Below are 21,381 nucleotides of genomic sequence, written 5' to 3' on the forward strand. Positions count from 1 at the left end.
CACATCATACAGTCTAGAGACCGACCCTTTTGAATGGGTTTTGACAAGGATCAGCTTATCTAATGTAGGATTATTTGTCTGAATGCCACACTGTGGGATATGTGTCCTTACGAAATTCCTGATTTGGAGGTATCTGAAAAAATGTGTTGTTGGCATGTTGAACTTTCCCTGTAATTGTTGAAATGAAGCTAACTGACCATCCATGTATAAGTTACCAATTGTTGTGACCGTCCACTGTGAAAACACCACATCATCCAATGTTCATTCAAGGTTCCAATATAGAACCGTCATGGTGGCCTAGAGTCAGTTGAAACTGCCTCTGCCTGCCAACTGGTTACTTCTAAGTGAACTGGCAGACAGTTAAAACATATTTTCACAACTCTTTATTGTACCTGTCAATGTGGAAAGCATGATTCAGGCAAATCGGGCTGTCAATGTAAATACTGGGCATGTTAAGAAAATACCTAATCTGTTTCCAGATCCTAAGCGTATGACAAATGACTGGATTAGAGTCATAAGTGGCTTTTTTCCACTAATGATGGACTATTCCGGCGCCGACAGAGATGGCCGCCTCGCTTCGCGTTCCTAGGAAACTATGCCGTGTTTTGTTTTTTTACGTGTTATTTCTTACATTAGTACCCCAGGTCATCTTAGGTTTCATTACATACAGTCGAGAAGAACTACTGAATATAAGATCAGCGTCAACTCACCATCAGTACGACCAAGAATATGTTTTTCGCGACGCGGATCCTGTGTTCTGCCTTTCACCCAGGACAACGGAATGGATCCCATGCAGCGACCCAAAAAAACGACTCCGAAAAAGAGGGAAACGAGGCGGTCTTCTGGTCAGACTCCGGAGACGGGCACATCGTGCACCACTCCCTAGCATTCTTCTCGCCAATGTCCAGTCTCTTGACAACAAGGTTGATGAAATCCGAGCAAGGGTAGCATTCCAGAGGGACATCAGAGACTGTAACGTTCTTTGCTTCACGGAAACATGGCTCACTGGAGAGACGCTATCCGAGGCGGTGCAGCCAGCGGGTTTCTCCACGCATCGCGCCGACAGAAACAAACATCTTTCTGGTAAGAAGAGGGGCGGGGGCGTATGCCTTACGGCTAACGAGACATGGTGTGATGAAAGAAACATACAGGAACTCAAATCCTTCTGTTCACCTGATTTAGAATTCCTCACAATCAAATGTAGACCGCATTATCTACCAAGAGAATTCTCTTCGATTATAATCACAGCCGTATATATCCCCCCCCCCAAGCAGACACATCGATGGCTCTGAACGAACTTTATTTGACTCTTTGCAAACTGGAATCCATTTATCCGGAGGCTGCATTCATTGTAGCTGGGGATTTTAACAAAGCTAATCTGAAAACAAGACTCCCTAAATTTTATCAGCATATCGATTGTGCAACCAGGGGTGGAAAAACCTTGGATCATTGTTACTCTAACTTCCGCGACGCATATAAGGCCCTTCCCCGCCCTCCTTTCGGAAAAGCTGACCACGACTCCATTTTGTTGATCCCTGCCTACAGACAGAAACTAAAACAAGAGGCTCCCACGCTGAGGTCTGTCCAACGCTGGTCCGACCAAGCTGACTCCACACTCCAAGACTGCTTCCATCACGTGGACTGGGACATGTTTCGTATTGCGTCAGATAACAATATTGACCAATACGCTGATTCGGTGTGCGAGTTCATTAGAACGTGCGTTGAAGATGTCGTTCCCATAGCAACGATTAAAACATTCCCTAACCAGAAACCGTGGATTGATGGCAGCATTCGCGTGAAACTGAAAGCGCAAACCACTGCTTTTAATCAGGGCAAGGTGACTGGTAACATGACCGAATACAAACAGTGCAGCTATTCCCTCCGCAAGGCTATCAAACAAGCTAAGCGTCAGTACAGAGACAAAGTAGAATCTCAATTCAACGGCTCAGACACAAGAGGCATGTGGCAGGGTCTACAGTCAATCACAGACTACAAGAAGAAATCCAGCCCAGTCACGGACCAGGATGTCCTGCTCCCAGGCAGACTAAATAACTTTTTTGCCCGCTTTGAGGACAATACAGTGCCACTGACACGGCCTGCAACGAAAACATGCAGACTCTCCTTCACTGCAGCCGAGGTGAGTAAGACATTTAAACGTGTTAACCCTCGCAAGGCTGCAGGCCCAGACGGCATCCCCAGCCGCGCCCTCAGAGCATGCGCAGACCAGCTGGCCGGTGTGTTTACGGACATATTCAATCAATCCCTATACCAGTCTGCTGTTCCCACATGCTTCAAGAGGGCCATCATTGTTCCTGTTCCCAAGAAAGCTAAGGTAACTGAGCTAAACGACTACCACCCCGTAGCACTCACTTCCGTCATCATGAAGTGCTTTGAGAGACTAGTCAAGGACCATATCACCTCCACCCTACCTGACACCCTAGACCCACTCCAATTTGCTTACCCCCCAAATAGGTCCACAGACGATGCAATCTCAACCACACTGCACACTGCCCTAACCCATCTGGACAAGAGGAATACCTATGTGAGAATGCTGTTCATCGACTACAGCTCGGCATTCAACACCATTGCACCCTCCAAGCTCGTCATCAAGCTCGAGACCCTGGGTCTCGACCCCGCCCTGTGCAACTGGGTACTGGACTTCCTGACGGGCCGCCCACAGGTGGTGAGAGTAGGTAACAACATCTTCACCCCGCTGATCCTCAACACTGGGGTCCCACAAGGGTGCGTTCTGAGCCCTCTCCTGTACTCCCTGTTCACCCACGACTGCGTGGCCACGCACGCCTCCAACTCAATCATCAAGTTTGCGGACGACACAACAGTGGTAGGCTTGATTACCAACAACGACGAGACGGCCTACAGGGAGGAGGTGAGGGCCCTCGGAGTGTGGTGTCAGGAAAATAACCTCACACTCAACGTCAACAAAACTAAGGAGATGATTGTGGACTTCAGGAAACAGCAGAGGGAACACCCCCTTATCCACATTGATGGAACAGTAGTGGAGAGGGTAGCAAGTTTTAAGTTCCTCGGCATACACATCACAGACAAACTGAATTGGTCCACTCACACAGACAGCATCGTGAAGAAGGTGCAGCAGTGCCTCTTCAACCTCAGGAGGCTGAAGAAATTCGGTTTGTCACCAAAAGCACTCACAAACTTCTACAGATGCACAATCGAGAGCATCCTGGCGGGCTGTATCACCGCCTGGTACGGCAACTGCTCCGCCCACAACCGTAAGGCTCTCCAGAGGGTAGTGAGGTCTGCACAACGCATCACCGGGGGCAAACTACCTGCCCTCCAGGACACCTACACCACCCGATGTTAGAGGAAGGCCATAAAGATCATCAAGGACATCAACCACCCGAGCCACTGCCTGTTCACCCCGCTATCATCCAGAAGGCGAGGTCAGTACAGGTGCATCAAAGCTGGGACCGAGAGACTGAAAAACAGCTTCTATCTCAAGGCCATCAAACTGTTAAACAGCCATTACTAACATTGAGTGGCTGCTGCCAACACACTGACACTGACACTGGCTCAACTCCAGCCACTTTAATAATGGGAATTGATGGGAAATTATGTAAATATATCACTAGCCACTTTAAACAATGCTACCTTATATAATGTTACTTACCCTACATTATTCATCTCATATGTATATGTATATACTGTACTCTATATCATCGACTGTATCCTTATGTAATACATGTATCACTAGCCACTTTAACTATGCCACTTTGTTTACATACTCACCTCATGTATATACTGTACTCGATACCATCTACTGCCTACCATCCTGCCTATGCTGCTCTGTACCATCACTCATTCATATATCCTTATGTACATATTCTTTATCCCCTTACACTGTGTATAAGACAGTAGTTTTGGTATTGTTAGTTAGATTACTTGTTGGTTATTACTGCATTGTCGGAACTAGAAGCACAAGCATTTCGCTACACTCGCATTAACATCTGCTAACCATGTGTATGTGTGACAAATAAAATTTGATTTGATTTATTAACAAGTGCAGGGAGTGAGGAACATTGACAAGAGGCCTGCTCAATCAAAAGCCATGAAGGCATATCCTTCTGTCTCATCGCAGGTAAACTTTCCCTCCAGAAAGACACAATGTCCAGATTAGCAGCCCAATAATACAGTTTAAAGTGAGGAAGACCAAAGCCCCCCTCTATCTTGTACTTGCATAAATGCTTCTTTGAAATTCTGGCTGCCTTGTTATCCCATAAAAATGGAGTTACTATTGAATCCAGATTCTTAAAATAGCTTTGTGGTATGAAATTGGGTAGACATTTGAAGAGGTAAAGAAACCTGGGTAGGACAACCATTTTAATAGCGTTTCTATGACCAACAAAGGACATAGGCAGAGTTTTCCAAAAATCTATATTTTGTTTAAGCTGATAAATGTTCATGTCCCAATTCGCTTTCAATAGCTGATAAAGGTCTCTTGTCACTACAATGCCAAGGCTTGTGAACTTTGCAGAAAATGCATATCCACAGGCCGTGATATCGGCGTCAATTCGCTTTTTGGCAGTTTATCTTGTAGCCAGAGACTGAGCCGAATGTACAGTGCCTTGCGAAAGTATTTGGCCCCCTTGAACTTTGCGACCTTTTGCCACATTTCAGGCTTCAAACATAAAGATATAAAACTATTTTTTTGTGAAGAATCAACAACAAGTGGGACACAATCATGAAGTGGAACGACATTTATTGGATATTTCAAACTTTTTTAACAAATCAAAAACTGAAAAATTGGGCGTGCAAAATTATTCAGACCCCTTAAGTTAATACTTTGTAGCGCCACCTTTTGCTGCGATTACAGCTGTAAGTCGCTTGGGGTATGTCTCGATCAGTTTTGCACATCGAGAGACTGACATTTTTTCCCATTCCTCCTTGTAAAACAGCTCGAGCTCAGTGAGGTTGGATGGAGAGCATTTGTGAACAGCAGTTTTCAGTTCTTTCCACAGATTCAGTTAAAGTCCCCTCCAACAATAACACTTGAATCCGAGATATTTGGTATGGCCTTAAATACCCTTTGAAAAAATAATGGATCATCGAAGTTGGGTCCATATAAATTGACCACAGTTATTGGTATCGAATTCAGTGTACCAGCCACAAAAATATACCGAACATTAGGATCTGAAATGGAGGATGAGTAAACCAAAGGAATGTTTTTCCATATCAGGATCGCTACCCCTCTCGCTTTTGCATCAAAGTTAGACTGGTATATCTGACCGATCCAGCCGACTCGTAGCTTGGCCCGAGCGGAGTGTTTAATATGAGTTTCTTGAAGAAGCACTATGTCAGCGCCCAGTGATTTAAGATGAGAGAAAACCTCCTTGTTTCACCACATGCCCTAAGCCATTACAGTTCCAGCTGACCATCTTTATTCCACCTGGTCTACTCTGTGGTCTACTCTGTGGTCTACTCTGTGGTCTACTCTGTGGTCTACTCTGTGGTCTACTCTGTGCTCTGTCACTATGTGGCATTTCTTATTTTAGAGCAAATTGTTGCTGTCATACAAAACTCAGAAGAAAAACGTCCCGCCGTGCGGGAGCTTGTCATGCAACCTGTATTATTAAACGTGAACACAGACCCCATCCCTCCTCCCGTCCCTTTACTGAGTGACTTCCCCAAACGAAGCACTCCTTGACTAACACACAATCCCGAGGGTGTCTAGACATGGAGAGGATCTGATAGAGCCGGAGACGCCCAGCCCTGAGAGGATGGAGAGGATCTGATAGAGCCGGAGACGCCCAGCCCTGAGAGGATGGAGAGGATCTGATAGAGCCGGAGACGCCCAGCCCTGAGAGGATGGAGAGGATCTGATAGAGCCGGAGACGCCCAGCCCTGAGAGGATGGAGACGATCTGATAGAGCCGGAGATGCCCAGCCCTGAGAGGATGGAGACGATCTGATAGAGCCGGAGACGCCCAGCCCTGAGAGGATGGAGACGATCTGATAGAGCCGGAGACGCCCAGCCCTGAGAGGATGGAGACGATCTGATAGAGCCGGAGACGCCCAGCCCTGAGAGGATGGAGAGGATCTGATAGAGCCGGAGACGCCCAGCCCTGAGAGGATGGAGACGATCTGATAGAGCCGGAGACGCCCAGCCCAGAGGATTGAGAGGATCTGGGCTGGGCGTCTCCGGCTCTATCAGATCCTCTCCATCCTCTCAGGGCTGGGCGTCTCCGGCTCTATCAGATCCTCTCCATCCTCTCAGGGCTGGGCGTCTCCGGCTCTGCACGCTCTTGGATTGCATCCTACCTGGCAGGTCGATCTTACCTGGTGACGTGGAGAGGACCTGGTGACGTGGAGAGGACCTGTGTCTGCACCACGTACTCTCACTACTGATGTCCCCCAAGGGCTTGGTTCTAGGCCCTCTCATCTTCTCTCTATACACCAAGTCACTCGGCTCCATCATATCCTCACATGGTCTCTCCTATCATTGCTATGCGGATGACAATCAACTACTCCCCCCCCCCCCCCCCCCCCTTCTGACACCCAGGTGGCGAAACGCATCTCTGCATGCCTGGCAGATATCTCAACTTGGATGTTGGCCCACCACCTCAAGCTCAAGCTCGACAAGATGGAACTTCTCTTCGTCCCGGGGAAGGCATGCCCACTCAAAGACCTCTCATCACGGTGACCCTGGACAACACCCTGTCATTCTCTGCAAACATCGAAGGAGTGACCCGCTCCTGCAGGTTCCTGCTCTACAACAGGGGAACTCAACTACTTTTTGAGAAGGACCAGTGACACACATTTCCTTGGTGGCAAAGGTCCGGATGGATATCGTCCTTTATCGTCGCTGTGGTAACAAATGTAGTAACAAACATGGAAACATGTTATATCAAATGTACATTAAATGAGAATAAGAATTTGAATTTCAACTTCTTTTGAATTGTGCAACATTGCTGAAGAACAAAAGTGTTTATTAACCTATACAGTCCAAATAATGATGATCCAAGCTTCTTTGAAAATATATATAAGAATTTATCAACTCTACAAGCAACACTAGACTAGACTTATTATGGTGGGAGATTTTAATACGGTCTTAAATACCTCTATGGACCGGAAAGGAAATCACACTACAAACTATCACCCTCAGGCACTTAAGGAAATTATGAATATCATGGATATATTGGAATTAATGGATATATGGAGACTTAAATGCCCTGACCTAGTGAGATATACATGCTGGAGGCTTAATCAAACTAGTCGTCTTGACTACTTTCTTATGCCATTCTCTCTGGCAATAAACATTTTTTAAAAGTGTTGACAGGAGACATAATGCGGTCGGATCATCATATAATTGGCATACACGTGGGTGAGGATATTGGAAATTTAATCAAAGCCTACTAGATGATAACTTGTTTAGAACAAGGGACAGAAGAATTTATAACAGACTTTTTCAGACATAACATAGGTACAGCAGATCCCCTTCTTGACACTTTTAAATGAGGCCATGCAATTCAGTACTCATCTATAAAACAAAAGCAATTTAGATTAAGAGTCCATATTAACAAAGGAAATTGAAGGACTAACAGTACAGTTAGATAGCAATAAAAACTGTACCGTAGAGGCACAGAATAAGTTAGTGGGGGGAAAAAAGAAATGGAGGAACTTATTCCAGAAAGATCCAGTGGAATATATTATAAAAATAAAGCGAACTGGATGGAATATGGGGAAAAATTTCAATTTGAAACTTGTTACAAATGATGGAGTCACGCATGATTCATCAAATTAGATTTTGAAAGAGGAAGTAAAGTACTTTAAGAATAATAACAATAAAATACTATGAAATGTCGGACACCAGGCCTGGTTTTCATAGCTGATTTTGAAAATGCTTTTGATAAAGTACGACTGGAGTTTATATATATAAATGCCTAGAATATTTCAACTTTGGGGAATATCTTATAAAATGGGTTAAAGTTATGTATAGTAATCAGAGGTGTAAACATCTCAGAAAGTTTAAAACTATCTAGAGGAGTAAAACAAGGTTGTCCACTATCGGCATATCTATTTATTATTGCCATCAAAATGTTAGCTGTTAAAATGAGATCAAACAATAATATTAAGGGATTAGAAATCTGTGGCAAAAACTGAATTGTCATTGTACGCTGATGATTCATGTTTTCTTTGGAAACCACAATTAGAATCTCTCCAGAGGATCTAGATACTTTTGCTTCTGGATTAAAACCCAAAAAATGCTAATTTGACATTACCGTTGTCATGATGTTGGCCTGGGGGTAGGTTTATGACAGTCATAAATACCTCTTCCCCCCCTTTTTCCTCTCCCTACCCTACTGATGTGAAATTTGAAAACCCCTTGGTTAACATAGAGATTCTGGGAACATCAGAATGTGGGGGGGAAATGAACTATATTCTGTTAATCTGACCAATTGAACATATGCGGTGGTACTTAATGAATATGATGTCAGTTCGGTTGTCATCTGGGACATTCTCATCAATGATAGGATGACAAACTCTACAGTGGAAAGTCTGTACATTGTAGTTATCGGATTCACATGGAATTGTTGTTCAATTTAAATGTTTGAATATACAATGATTGGTGAAGAGATTAAATGTAATCTTAGCTTCCAAAATGAGAGATTTGCGTTTAGGTTAGGGCTCTGCTCAATCAGTGGCCCGCCCCTGTGAAGAGACATGGGTTATAAAACTTTTCAAACACCCCCTTCTTCTCCACTATATAAAGCCTTGACTGAAAATGTAACCTCCTGTTCCAAGTACGTGAGGTCTGCAGTCTCTGCGTTAAAAGCACTAACGTGTCAACTACAGAACTAAGCCAACCTCAGCGTGAGCTTTGGTTGCGAATGGTATGAACTTTGAACTATTATTCACTACAGAAGTGATACAGAAGTGATACAGAAGTGATACAGGAGTGATACAGAAGTGATACAGAAGTGATACAGAAGTGATACAGGAGTGATACAGAAGTGATACCTCCTAGCCGTTGAGTTAGCAACAACAGCTGCAAAGGCTGCAAACACGAACTAGGAAAGAACGGATAGAGTATCCTGTTGTAAGTGCTTGTGCACATTTTGACTGGAGCGCGACGGGTTTTGTACCCACACCTTGTTATTCTGGATGCCGGTGGTTTTGATAATTAAACTGCTCCGGTTATTACCCAGTTCTGCTCTCCTGCATCCGACTTCCCTGCTACCAGTTATGCACCCCTTACAGAATTCCACACCCCATCTATATGAAGTCAGCAGGAACAGGTACCGCTGGTATAGGGGTTGAGGAGCGCGTCCAGGAACACGCAGCGATGCTCCACCATCACGACCTCACCATGGACAGCATGGAGAGAGGGAGTTCCTCCAGCGCCTCCACCAGCACCACCAGGATCTCCACTACTCGCCCCCCCCCCCCCCTTCACCCGGTCCTAGTGGGATTCGTCTCGCCCTTCCGCGGGAGTACGATGGGACGGCTGCACGCTGCCAGGGTTTCCTGTTGCAGCTTGATGTCTACCTGGTAACCGTCCACCGGCTCCTTCGGGCCGTGAGACGGTGTCCGCCCTCTTCTCGTGCCACTCGGGGAAAGCCCTGGAGTGGGACAACGCCGTGTGGGGAGAAGGAGAAGCGGCGCTGGATCATTTCGAGGATTTCACCCGCCCGAGGGTAGAGCGGCGGGTGAACACCTTTTCCATCTGAGGCAGGGGACGAGAGTTGCCTCGTCACTCTTTTGCTCTGATAAGAAAGCTTTGGTCCAAAAGCGTACCAAAACCCTGCCTTTGCTGAGCCATATGACATCGTTGTGCAAGTAGTAAGTCATCAAAACTGGCCTCTGTCAGAATGTGTCGTAGCAAGCGGTGTTGTAGGGAGTACGTTGCTCTCAAAGTTGTTTCCTCATCGTTGTCATGACCTCAGAATATTATTTTCCCCAGATTGACACAGGACAGATTGATGGATGACAACCACTCAGCGGGACGTCAGCTCAGGGGTCGAAGTTCATCACGATCTCCTAGGGCAATAACACCAGAAGTTCATGGAGAGTATAATTTCTCAGCTCTGCAACTTATTAAATAAATACTTTAGTTTTTAATAGCTTAGTGCTCCACAAACCTTTCACCTGTGGACCTGGAGTTCCTCACCGTAATGGGACCTAGTGTCCCACGAGACGAAAGAGGTATACTCACCTCGTCATGCTGAGACATTTTCATACACACCCCAAAGCATGAACCCAACACAGGAACAAAGAGGATACCCTCTGGTCTATTTGGGTCGGTGGCCCCTCAAGAGGAAATGCACAGCCAGTATTTATTCAAGCAAAGCCCTTTATAATCAGTCTACACATCCTATGGTCTCCCCAACTCTCCACCTCCAGGAAACACAATCCCGTTCCTCCTAAAGAAAAATACTAATTATATGACCCTGCATGTGTGGATAACAAGTTAACAAGTTAACAACAACAAAATACAGCAGTAGAATATTTAGGAAAAAGGCCCCAGAGAGAAAGAGGTTCTAAAAACAGGCCGTCTGCAGACAAAGAAAAATGACTTGCCAACAATGACTTATATACAGTCCAGCCTCGCTGATAAACTCCTCCCTCAACCAGTTAAATCTGATTCACACAATACAGGAATACCCCCTTATCCACTCACTACTCCCCTAGTTACAAAACATCCCCCTTATCCAATCACTACTCCCCTGGTTACAACCCCCCTTATCCAATCACTACTCCCCTGGTTACAACCCCCCTTATCCAATCACTACTCCCCTGGTTACAACCCCCCTTATCCAAACACAACTCCCCTGGTTACAAAACATCCCCCTTATCCAAACACAACTCCCCTGGTTACAAAACATCCCCCTTATCCAATCACTACTCCCCTGGTTACAACCCCTCCTTATCCAATCACAACTCCCCTGGTTACAAAACATCCCCCTTATCCAATCACTACTCCCCTGGTTACAACCCCCCTTATCCAATCACTACTCCCCTGGTTACAAAACATCCCCCTTATCCAATCACTACTCCCCTGGTTACAACCCCCCTTATCCAATCACTACTCCCCTGGTTACAAAACATCCCCCTTATCCAATCACTAATCCCCTGGTTAAGTAATGCTCACATTGATTACATAAGGGGGATGTTTTCTACAATTTCTTGAGATCGGATACACCTGGGTGGCTACTTATTGTACAATGTAGAAAATAGTACAAATAAAGAAAAACCCTTGGTACTGTAAATCTATTTACACATGAAAACTTGGGCCATATTAAACCACCAACAGGCAGCCTATTGGAAACCCTGCATCAGATCTGGACATCTTGTATCCACAGATCTGTCTACGACATTGAGTGATCACAACTCTCCTACATCATCTCCCAGTTGTTCACCTAAAAACTGGTGGTTGTCGGAACTGCAAATTGTCCATTTCATACACAGAGTAGCAACATTGCCTGTTAGGTTCAGACAACAGTCCCATTATATAATTACTGTGACATTGGACTGAGCAGGATCAGGAGGACCAGTTAGAGTTGGTCCACAGGGGATCTTGGGTGTATCTCAATACTCTCTTAGTCCCCTCTGTGTCTATGTCCTCAGTTGGTCCACAGGTGTATCTCAATACTCTCTTAGTCTTCTCTCTGTGTCCTCATTCACTTTCTTTGTGGTTGTTTTTCACGTGTTAGCAGATTAGTCTTCTGAATTAATATTTTATCACAGACTGAGCAGCCATGATGTTTCCGATTGAAGCTTTTTCCACAGTCCCCACAGCTACACGATTTCTCTCTGGTGTGAGTTAGTTTGTGTGTAGTTAAGGTCTGCTTGCGATTGAAGCTTTTCCCACAGTCACCACAGGAGAATGGTTTCTCTCTTGTGTGAATCAGCATATGTCTTCTTAGGTCCCCTTTCAGAATAAAGCTCTTCCCGCAGTCAACACAGCTAAATGGTTTCTCTCCTGTGTGAATCAGCATATGTCTACTTAGGTCCCACTTCTGAATAAAGCTCTTCCCACAGTCACCACAGCTAAATGATTTCTCTCCTGTGTGAGTCAGTATATGTCTACTTAGTGCCCTGTTCTGAATAAAGCTCTTCCCACATTCACCACAGCTAAATGGTTTCTCTCCTGTGTGAGTCAGTTTATGTTCAGATAGGTGCCCTATCCGATTGAAGCTTTTCCCACAGTCACCACAGACAAATGGTTTCTCTCCTGTGTGAGTCAGTTTATGTTCAGTTAGGCTCACCTTCCGAATAAAGTTCTTCCCACAGTCACCACAGCTAAATGGTTTCGCTCCTGTGTGAGTCAGTTTATGTTCAGTTAGGCTCACCTTCCGAATAAAGCTCTTCCCACAGTCACCACAGCTAAATGGTTTCTCTTTGGTGTGAGTCAGTTTGTGCGTAGTTAAGGTCTGCTTCCGATTGAAGCTTTTCCCGCAGTCACCACAGGTGAATGGTTTCTCTCCTGTGTGAATCAGTATATGTCTCCTTAAGTCCCTCTTCTGAATAAATCTCTTCCCACAGTCATCACAGGTGAATGGTTTCTCTCCTGTGTGAGTCAGTTGATGTTCAGTTAGATGCACCTTCCGAATAAAGCTTTTCCCACAGTCACCACAGCTAAATGGTTTCTCTTTGGCGTGAGTCAGTTTGTGCGTAGTTAAGGTCTCCTTCCGATTGAAGCTTTTCCCACAGTCACCACAGATAAATCGTTTCTCTCCTGTGTGAATCCTCATGTGATTGGACAGATCTCCTTTGTGTTTGAAGGTCTTTCCACAAACAGGGCAGGTGAGGGGTTTACCACTGTGACAGAGTCGGACATGGGCCTTCAGTTTACAGGTGGAGTTGTAGCGTTTTTGGCAGGAACTACATTCACTGGGTATCTTACTGAAGAGAGTCACATGTCTCTGCAGGTCAGCTTTCAGAGCAAATGTTGCACCACAGTCACGGCAGTGGTGAGTTTTTCTAGCTGTGGTGTTGGGTTTGGAACAGTGTTTCTTCAATGGTGGACTGGGATCCAATGGTGGACTGGGATCCAATGGTGGACTGGGATCTAATGGTGGATTGGGATCTAATGGTGGACTGGGATCCAATGGTGGGCTACTGTCAAGTCGTACTGTGTCACTGCTTTCAGCTGAACTGTGGCTGGAGGCATTGTTTTGATTATCTGGAGGGTCACAGGGAATGTTGAGACCCTTAATGTGGGTCACAGTGACAAAAGGGTTCAGATCCACTGGTTTAGAGTCACTCTCTCTGTTCTCCACAGTCTGGGTTTGGGGAAGAGTCAAGGACTGAAGTGGGTCCTCCTGATCACATTCACTTTTCACACAGGAAGTAGTGAATATGGAGTCTTTGAGCCCTTGAAGCTGCTCTCCCTCCTGACTGGTTCTGACTTCCTCCTGTTCCTCTTTAATCTGTTTGGTCTCTGGATCCTTCTGTCCCAGACTGGGGCTCCACTCCTGCTCACAGTGCTGCTGCTCAGGGGGAACCTCCTCTTCAGAGACAGAGAACTGCAGTGAGTCTGGAGGGAAGGAGAGGAGGAGCAGATGTTATTTATATACCACACAATTAAATAGAACACTTGAATCACAAATGTGAATTATAGATCTCAACGATTTTTTAATTGAAAATGTCTTTATTGGCATTGATCCTAAATAATATCAGGAGCTAAAATAATGTACGATACAGATAAATAGTTTTACTGCTCCCAAACTTGATATTTTAATAAAGCTTGTACACGTCCTAATAATCTGAAAGATTTCTCAGAAAACTAGATGTTTTGATCACCGTATGCTAATATAGCCGATGTGAAATGGCTGGCTAGCTAGTTAGCGCCCAGGTGGGGGCGAGGGGACGGACGTAAAGTCTATACTGTCACACTTAGTAGAGGTCGACCTCTAATGCTTACTTCTATTATGACCTCACAGCGTTGAAGATGAGCAGAGTCAGGGGTCAACAGGACCGATGTCGTACTCAGCCTACTGCCGTCAATATAATATGGAATTACTAGTGTGAACGTAAACATACTCACCGTCTCTAATGAAATGCATTGGAGTCAGAAAGGCTGTGCTATATAAGCTATTTCAATGATCATTTCCTGACAGATAACTTTTTAGTTATGCCTGGTGAATCTTAGCTATATTATAAACTGTTCTTTAAAAATGGATGCGATGGAGATCCCTGTTACCGGAAACAGTTTATTAACTAAGTAGAACCGTAGCTAGCTAGGTATTATATCTACATACTAACCTATTCTACATAGTTGTATCTCTGGTGTCCTCTGCAGCAGTCTCCGTAGCAGATCATTCTCCTCCTGGTACTCCACTACCGTTTTCTCAACTGCACCGAAAATCTCCACAGCAGCAGATACCGTTAAACATTGATTTAAAAACACACAGAACAACTGTAGTTTAGATGTTTTCAGTGGACTGAGAGTTGGGTGTTCAGCTAGTACGGCTTCTTGACATGGGTTCTCCAGATCACATTCACTTTTCACACAGGAAGTAGTGAATATGGAGTCTTTGGTATCAACGAGCCCTTGAAGCTGCTCTTCCTCCTGACTGGTCCTGACTTCCTCCTGTTCCTCTTTAATCTGTTTGGTCTCTGGGTCCTTCTGTCCCAGACTGGGGCTCCATTCCTGCTCACAGTGCTGCTGCTCAGGGGGAACCTCCTCTTCAGAGACAGAGAGCTGCAGGGAGTCTGGAGGGAAGGAGCAGAGGTTTACACTCCCTTATGTATTTATTTAGACAGTGAAACTAACAAATGTGTCTCTGTACTCCAGAATTTGGGATTTGAGATCAAATGTTCATAATATCCGTTTTACCATTTAGAAATCAAAGCACTTTTATGTATCTAGTCCCCCAATGTGAATTAGTCAGAAGCATTTGGATAAGTTAACCTAGCGTATTAGAGTAGTCAGAAGTGTCGTATTTGATCCCATATTCATTACACACATTAAGCTCATTATTCATGATTATCCACAATCATAGTAGTATACACATTAATGTAGAAGGGTTCAGAAACATATTATATTCTTATTTACAATAAGAAATGGACTCCAAAAGTACAATGCATTACACTTGAAATGTTTGTCATTTAGCAGACGCTCTTATCTCCAGCAATTACAGGAGACATGAGGTTTAAGTGCTCAAACACACATGGACAGATTTTTCACCTAATGTGGAAATATTGAAGGGGTCTGAATACTTTCCGAATGCACTGTACAGACGTACCTGTTCTACATAGTTTAACCTCCGGTGTGATCCGCAGCAGTCTCCGTAGCCGATCATTCTCCTCCTGGTACTTCACTACCGTTTTCTCAACTGCACCGAAAATCTCTACAGCAGCCGCAGTTAAGCACTCATTTAAAAACACACGAAACAACTGTTGTTTAGACATTTTAAGTTGACTGGTAGCTAGTTAGCTATTCAGCTGGTAGCTTCTTCCACAAAGAAAGAACGTTGTTCACAAGAAAGAAAAGTCCACTCGTAAGCTCACTTCCGCCTGTATCAGCGGGTGGCAAGCCAAAAGCCACAGCGCCTCTATGTGGAGGGAGAGTTAACTACAAGGTACCGACTTTATTTTTTTACTAAGTATAGAACAAATTATTATTTACACTGACGGCAACCTGGGGAAGAGTGGGTTAATTGGCTTGTTCAGAATTACTTCAGCCTCCCCTGGTTTCTCAGCAGCAGCTGTAAGCAGTGGTCGTGTCAGTGGTGGTTTTGTGGCAAACTAAGACCGTCACCAAAACAAAGATGTTTCTGCCAAGTTATTTGAGGAATGCTCCACACCACTCTCACTTGATTATCTTACCTAGTTATTTACAGATTCTCATTTTGCTCTTTTGTAACTTTGTCAACTATGTGTTTAAATATATATATGTTACCCCCCTTTTCTCCTCAATTCCTGATATCCAATGACGATCTTGTCTCATCGCTGCCACTCCCCAACGGGCTGGGGAGATGCGAAGGTTGAGTCATGCGTTCTCTGAAACATGACCTGCTAAACCACGCTTCTTAACACCCACCTGATTAAGCCGGTAGCCAGCTGCACCGATGTGTCGGAGGAAACACCGTTCAACTGACAACCGAAGTCAGCCTGCAGGCGCCCGGCTCGCCACAAGGAGTCGCTAGAGCGCGATGAGCCAAGTAAAGCCACCCAGTCAAACCCATTATATTTGAAGGAGCAGGCTGGTTATTGTGACCTTGCTACTTTCTCGGGAAAGATGGTGCCTGCAGCTGGTGTCCCTGTTCATGTCCCAGCTGATGTACCTGTTGGTGCCTGCAGCTGATGTCCCTGTTGGTGCCTACAGCTATGTCCCAGCTGATGTCCCCGTTGGTGCCTGCAGCTATGTCCCAGCGGATGTCCCCGTTGGTGCCTGCAGCTATGTCCCAGCTGATGTCCCTGTTGGTGCCTACAGCTATGTCCCAGCTGATGTCCCTGTTGGTGCCTGCAGCTATGTCCCAGCTGATGTCCCTGTGGATGTCCCAGCTGATGTCCCTGTTGATGTCCCAGCTGATGTCCTGTTGATGTCCCAGTTGATGTCCTGTTGATGTCCCAGTTGATGTCCTGTTGATGTCCCAGCTGATGTCCTGTTGATGTCCCAGCTGATGTCCTGTTGATGTCCCAGTTGATGTCCCTGTTGATGTCCCAGCTGATGTCCTGTTGATGTCCCAGCTGATGTCCCTGTTGATGTCCCAGCTGATGTCCAGCTGATGTCCCAGCCGATGTCCCTGTTGATGTCCCTGGTCTCAATAAACAGGGAGAGGTTGAAAATGTCAGTGAAGACACTTGCCAGTTGGCCAGCAGATGCATTGGATTACACGTCCTGGTAATCCGTCTGGCCCTGCGGCCTTGTGAATGTTGACCTGTTTAAACTTCTTACTCACATTGGCTGCGGAGAGAGTGATCACACAGTCATCTGGAACAGCTGATGCTCTCATGCATGTTTCAGTGTTACTTGCCTCGAAGAAAGCATAGAAGTAATTTAGCTCGTCAAGGAGGCTCGTGTCACTGGGCAGCTCTCGGCTGTGCTTCCCTTTGTAGTCTGTAATAGTGAAGCGACTGTTGTTTAGACATTTTAAGGTGACTGATAACGACTTGGCAATTCAGCTGGTTGTTTCCTCCACGAGGAAAGAATAGTGGTTACAAAAAAACTAATCCACTCGTAATTTCACTTCCGCATTTTCCTTCTGTTTGTTTCAGCGGGTGGCAAGCCCACAAACACAGCACAGCGCCTCAGTGTGGAGCGTTAACTACATGGTACAGACTGGTAGTGATAATGGAAATAGATAGCTACATGTGGGGAAAACGTTCTAATATATTTTAACACTTATTGCATGAACTGAATTGAAAGACAACTCATTGTAACACAGGCGACTCCTGAAAGCTGCAACGGCTTGGGACTTAATTCTCAAATCAAATACATTTATATTGGTCACATACATATGGTTAGCAGATGCGAAATGCTTGTGCTTCTAGTTCCGGCAGCGCAGTAATATCTACCACAAAATCTAACAATTCCCCAACACAACTATCTAATACACACAAATCTAAAGGGGTGAATGAGAATATGTACATAAAAATATATGGATGAGTGATGGCCCAGCGGCAATAGATGGTATAGAATACAGTATATACAGTTGAAGTCGGAAGTTTACATACACCTTAGCCAAATTAATTTAAACTCAGTTTTTCACAATTCCTGACATTTAATCCTAGTAACAATTCCCTATTTTAGGTCAGTTAGGATCACCACTTTATTTTAAGAATGTGAAATGTCAGAATGATAGTAGAGAGAAAGATTTATTTCAGCTTTAATTTCTTTCATCACATTCCCAGTGGGTCAGAAGATTACATACACTCAATTAGTATTTGGTAGCATTGACTTTAAATTGTTTAACTTGGGACAAACGTTTCGGGTAGCCTTCCACAAGCTTCCCACAATAAGTTGGGTGAATTTTGGCTCATTCCTCCTGACAGAGCTGGTGTAACTGAGTCAGGTTTGTAGGCCTCCTTGCTCGCACACATTTTTTCAGTTCTGCCCGCAAATTTTCTATAGGATTGAGGTCAGGTGCAGTTGCCTTACCAGGTGGTGATACAGCCCGACAGGATGCTCTCAATTGTGCATCTGTAAAATCTTGTGAGGGTTTTAGGTGACTAGACAAATTTCTTCAGCCTCCTGAGGTTGAAGAGGCGCTGTTGTGCCTTCTTCACCACACTGTCTGTGTGGGTGGACCATTTCAGTTTGTTTGTGATGTGTACGCCAAGTAACTTAAAGCTTTCAACCTTCTCCACTACTGTTCCATCGATGTGGATAAGGGGGTGCTCCCTCTGCTGTTTCCTGAAGTCCACGATCATCTCCTTTGTTTTGTTGATGTTGAGTGAGAGGTTGTTTTCCTGACACCACACTCCGAGTGCCTCCACTCCGAGTGCCTCCATATAGGCTGTCTCGTCGTTGTTGGTGATCAAGCCTACTACTGTTGTGTTGTCTGCAAACGTGATGATTGAGTTGGAAGCGTTCTTGGCCACGCAGTCATGGGTGAACAGGGAGTACAGGAGGGGGCTGAGCACGCACCCTTGTGGGGCCTCAGTGTTGAGGATCAACGAAGTGGAGATGTTGTTTCCTACCTTCACTACCTGGGGGGGACGGCCCTTCAGGAAGTCCAGGATCCAGTTGCAGACGGAGGTGTTTAGTCCCAGGGTCCTTAGCTTAGTGATGAGCTTTGAGGGCACTATGGTGTTAAACGCTGAGCTGTAGTCAATGAATACCATTCTCACATAGGTGTTCCTTTTGTCCAGGTGGGAAAGGGCAGTGTGGAGTACAATAGAGATTACATCATCTGTGGATCAGTTTGGGCGGTATGCAAATTGGAGTTGGTCTAGGGTTTCTGGGATAATGGTGTTGGATGTGACCTATTACCAGCCTCTCAAAGCACTTCATGGCTACAGACATGAGTGCTACGGGTGGGGTAGTCATTTAGGGAGGTTACCTTAGTGTTTGGGCACAGGGACTATGGTGGTCTGTTTGAAACATGTTGCTATTACAGACTCCAACAGGGAGAGGTTGAAAATGTCAGTGAAGACACTTGCCAGTTGGCCAGCACATGCCCAGAGTACACGTCCTGGTAATCCATCTGGCCCTGCGGCCTTCTGAATGTTGACCTGTTTAAATGTCTTACTCACATCAGCTACAGAGAGCGTGATCAAACCATCTTCCGGAACAGCTGATGCTCTCATGTATGTTTCAGTGTTATTTACCTTGAAGTGAGCATAGAAGTAATTTAGCTCATTTGGTATGCTTGTGTCACTTCTGGGTTATAGTCCCGCTCCTTGAAAGCGGCACGTCTACCCTTTAGCTCAGTGCGGATGTTGCCTGTAACCCATGGCTTCTGGTTGGGGTATGTACGTACAGTCACTGTGGGGACGACGTCCTCGATGCACTTATTTATGAAGCCAGTGACTGATGTGGTGTCCTCCTCAATGCCATCGGAAGAATCCCGGAACATATTCCGGTCTGTGCTAGCAAAACAGTCCTGTAGCTTAGCATCTGCTCTGATCTGACCACTTTTCTTGTTGACTGAGTCACTGGTGCTTCCTAGTTTATTTTTTTTTTGCTTGTAAGCAAGAATCAGAAGGGTAGAATTATGGTCAGATTTTCCAAATGGAGGGCAAGAGAGAGCTTTGTATGCATCTCTGTGTGTAGAGTAAAGGGGATCCAGAAGTAGCATCTCTGTGTGTAGAGTAAAGGTGGTCCAGAAGTAGCATCTCTGTGTGTAGAGTAAAGGTGGTCCAGAAGTAGCATCTCTGTGTGTAGAGTAAAGGTGGTCCAGAAGTAGCATCTCTGTGTGTAGAGTAAAGGTGGTCCAGAAGTAGCATCTCTGTGTGTAGAGTAAAGGTGGTCCAGAAGTAGCATCTCTGTGTGTAGAGTAAATGTGGTCCAGAAATAGCATCTCTGTGTGTAGAGTAAAGGTGGTCCAGAAGTAGCATCTCTGTGTGTAGAGTAAAGGTGGTCCAGAAGTAGCATCTCTGTGTGTGGAGTAAAGGGGATCCAGAAGTAGCATCTCTGTGTGTAGAGTAAAGGTGGTCCAGAAGTAGCATCTCTGTGTGTAGAGTAAAGGTGGTCCAGAAGTAGCTTCTCTATGTGTAGAGTAAAGGTGGTCCAGAAGTAGCATCTCTGTGTGTAGAGTAAAGGTGGTCCAGAAGTAGCTTCTCTGTGTGTAGAGTAAAGGTGGTCCAGAAGTAGCTTCTCTGTGTGTAGAGTAAAGGGGATCCAGAAGTAGCATCTCTGTGTGTAGAGTAAAGGTGGTCCAGAAGTAGCTTCTCTGTGTGTAGAGTAAAGGTGGTCCAGAAGTAGCATCTCTGTGTGTAGAGTAAAGGTGGTCCAGAAGTAGCATCTCTGAGTGTAGAGTAAAGGTGGTCCAGAAGTAGCATCTCTGTGTGTAGAGTAAAGGTGGTCCAGAAGTAGCTTCTCTGTGTGTAGAGTAAAGGTGGTCCAGAAGTAGCTTCTCTGTGTGTAGAGTAAAGGGGATCCAGAAGTAGCTTCTCTGTGTGTAGAGTAAAGGTGGTCCAGAAGTAGCATCTCTGTGTGTAGAGTAAAGGTGGTCCAGAAGTAGCATCTCTGTGTGTAGAGTAAAGGGGATCCAGAAGTAGCTTCTCTGTGTGTAGCGTAAAGGTGGTCCAGAAGTAGCTTCTCTGTGTGTAGAGTAAAGGTTGTCCAGAAGTAGCATCTCTGTGTGTAGAGTAAAGGGGATCCAGAAGTAGCTTCTCTGTGTGTAGAGTAAAGGTGGTCCAGAAGTAGCATCTCTGTGTGTAGAGTAAAGGGGATCCAGAAGTAGCTTCTCTGTGTGTAGAGTAAAGGTGGTCCAGAAGTAGCTTCTCTGTGTGTAGAGTAAAGGGGATCCAGAAGTAGCATCTCTGTGTGTAGAGTAAAGGGGATCCAGAAGTAGCATCTCTGTGTGTAGAGTAAAGGGGATCCAGAAGTAGCATCTCTGTGTGTAGAGTAAAGGGGATCCAGAAGTAGCATCTCTGTGTGTAGAGTAAAGGGGATCCAGAAGTAGCATCTCTGTGTGTAGAGTAAAGGTGGTCCAGAAGTAGCATCTCTGTGTGTAGAGTAAAGGGGATCCAGAAGTAGCATCTCTGTGTGTAGAGTAAAGGGGATCCAGAAGTAGCATCTCTGTGTGTAGAGTAAAGGGGATCCAGAAGTAGCATCTCTGTGTGTAGAGTAAAGGGGATCCAGAAGTAGCATCTCTGTGTGTAGAGTAAAGGGGATCCAGAAGTAGCATCTCTGTGTGTAGAGTAAAGGGGATCCAGAAGTAGCATCTCTGTGTGTAGAGTAAAGGGGATCCAGAAGTAGCATCTCTGTGTGTAGAGTAAAGGGGATCCA

At 45.2% G+C, this 21,381-nt stretch overlaps 2 protein-coding genes across 2 annotated transcripts in view; one reads left to right on the forward strand and one right to left on the reverse strand.

Moving 5' to 3' along the window:
- The window catches only part of LOC110531367 (uncharacterized), a 36,310-nt gene that overhangs the window by 8,722 nt on the left and 6,207 nt on the right, over window positions 1–21,381 (forward strand). The window lies entirely within an intron of this gene.
- On the reverse strand, window positions 10,271–15,513 carry LOC110531369 (uncharacterized). Its single transcript, XM_021614559.3, has 3 exons — window positions 15,227–15,513; window positions 14,244–14,693; window positions 10,271–13,515 (listed from the first exon to the last, which is right to left on the reverse strand). The coding sequence occupies exons 1-3, from the start codon at window positions 15,390–15,392 to the stop codon at window positions 11,657–11,659; spliced, it is 2,475 nt and encodes an 824-aa protein (XP_021470234.2). The 5' UTR covers window positions 15,393–15,513; the 3' UTR covers window positions 10,271–11,656.

This window comes from Oncorhynchus mykiss, chromosome 9 (genome assembly GCF_057628025.1).
Source record: "Oncorhynchus mykiss isolate SJ-2025 chromosome 9, ASM5762802v1, whole genome shotgun sequence".
Taxonomy (NCBI): domain Eukaryota; kingdom Metazoa; phylum Chordata; class Actinopteri; order Salmoniformes; family Salmonidae; genus Oncorhynchus; species Oncorhynchus mykiss.

What these genes read in the sequence shown, in the direction of transcription:
- LOC110531369 (XM_021614559.3), bottom strand. Translation starts at nt 15,392, where the DNA reads ATGTCTAAACAACAGTTGTTTCGTGTGTTTTTAAATGAGTGCTTAACT. An exon ending in GGTTAAACTATGTAGAACAG is followed by an intron (nt 14,694 to 15,226) that starts GTACGTCTGTAC and finishes CCTTCCCTCCAG; the next exon opens with ACTCCCTGCAGCTCTCTGTC. An exon ending in GATACAACTATGTAGAATAG is followed by an intron (nt 13,516 to 14,243) that starts GTTAGTATGTAG and finishes CCTTCCCTCCAG; the next exon opens with ACTCACTGCAGTTCTCTGTC.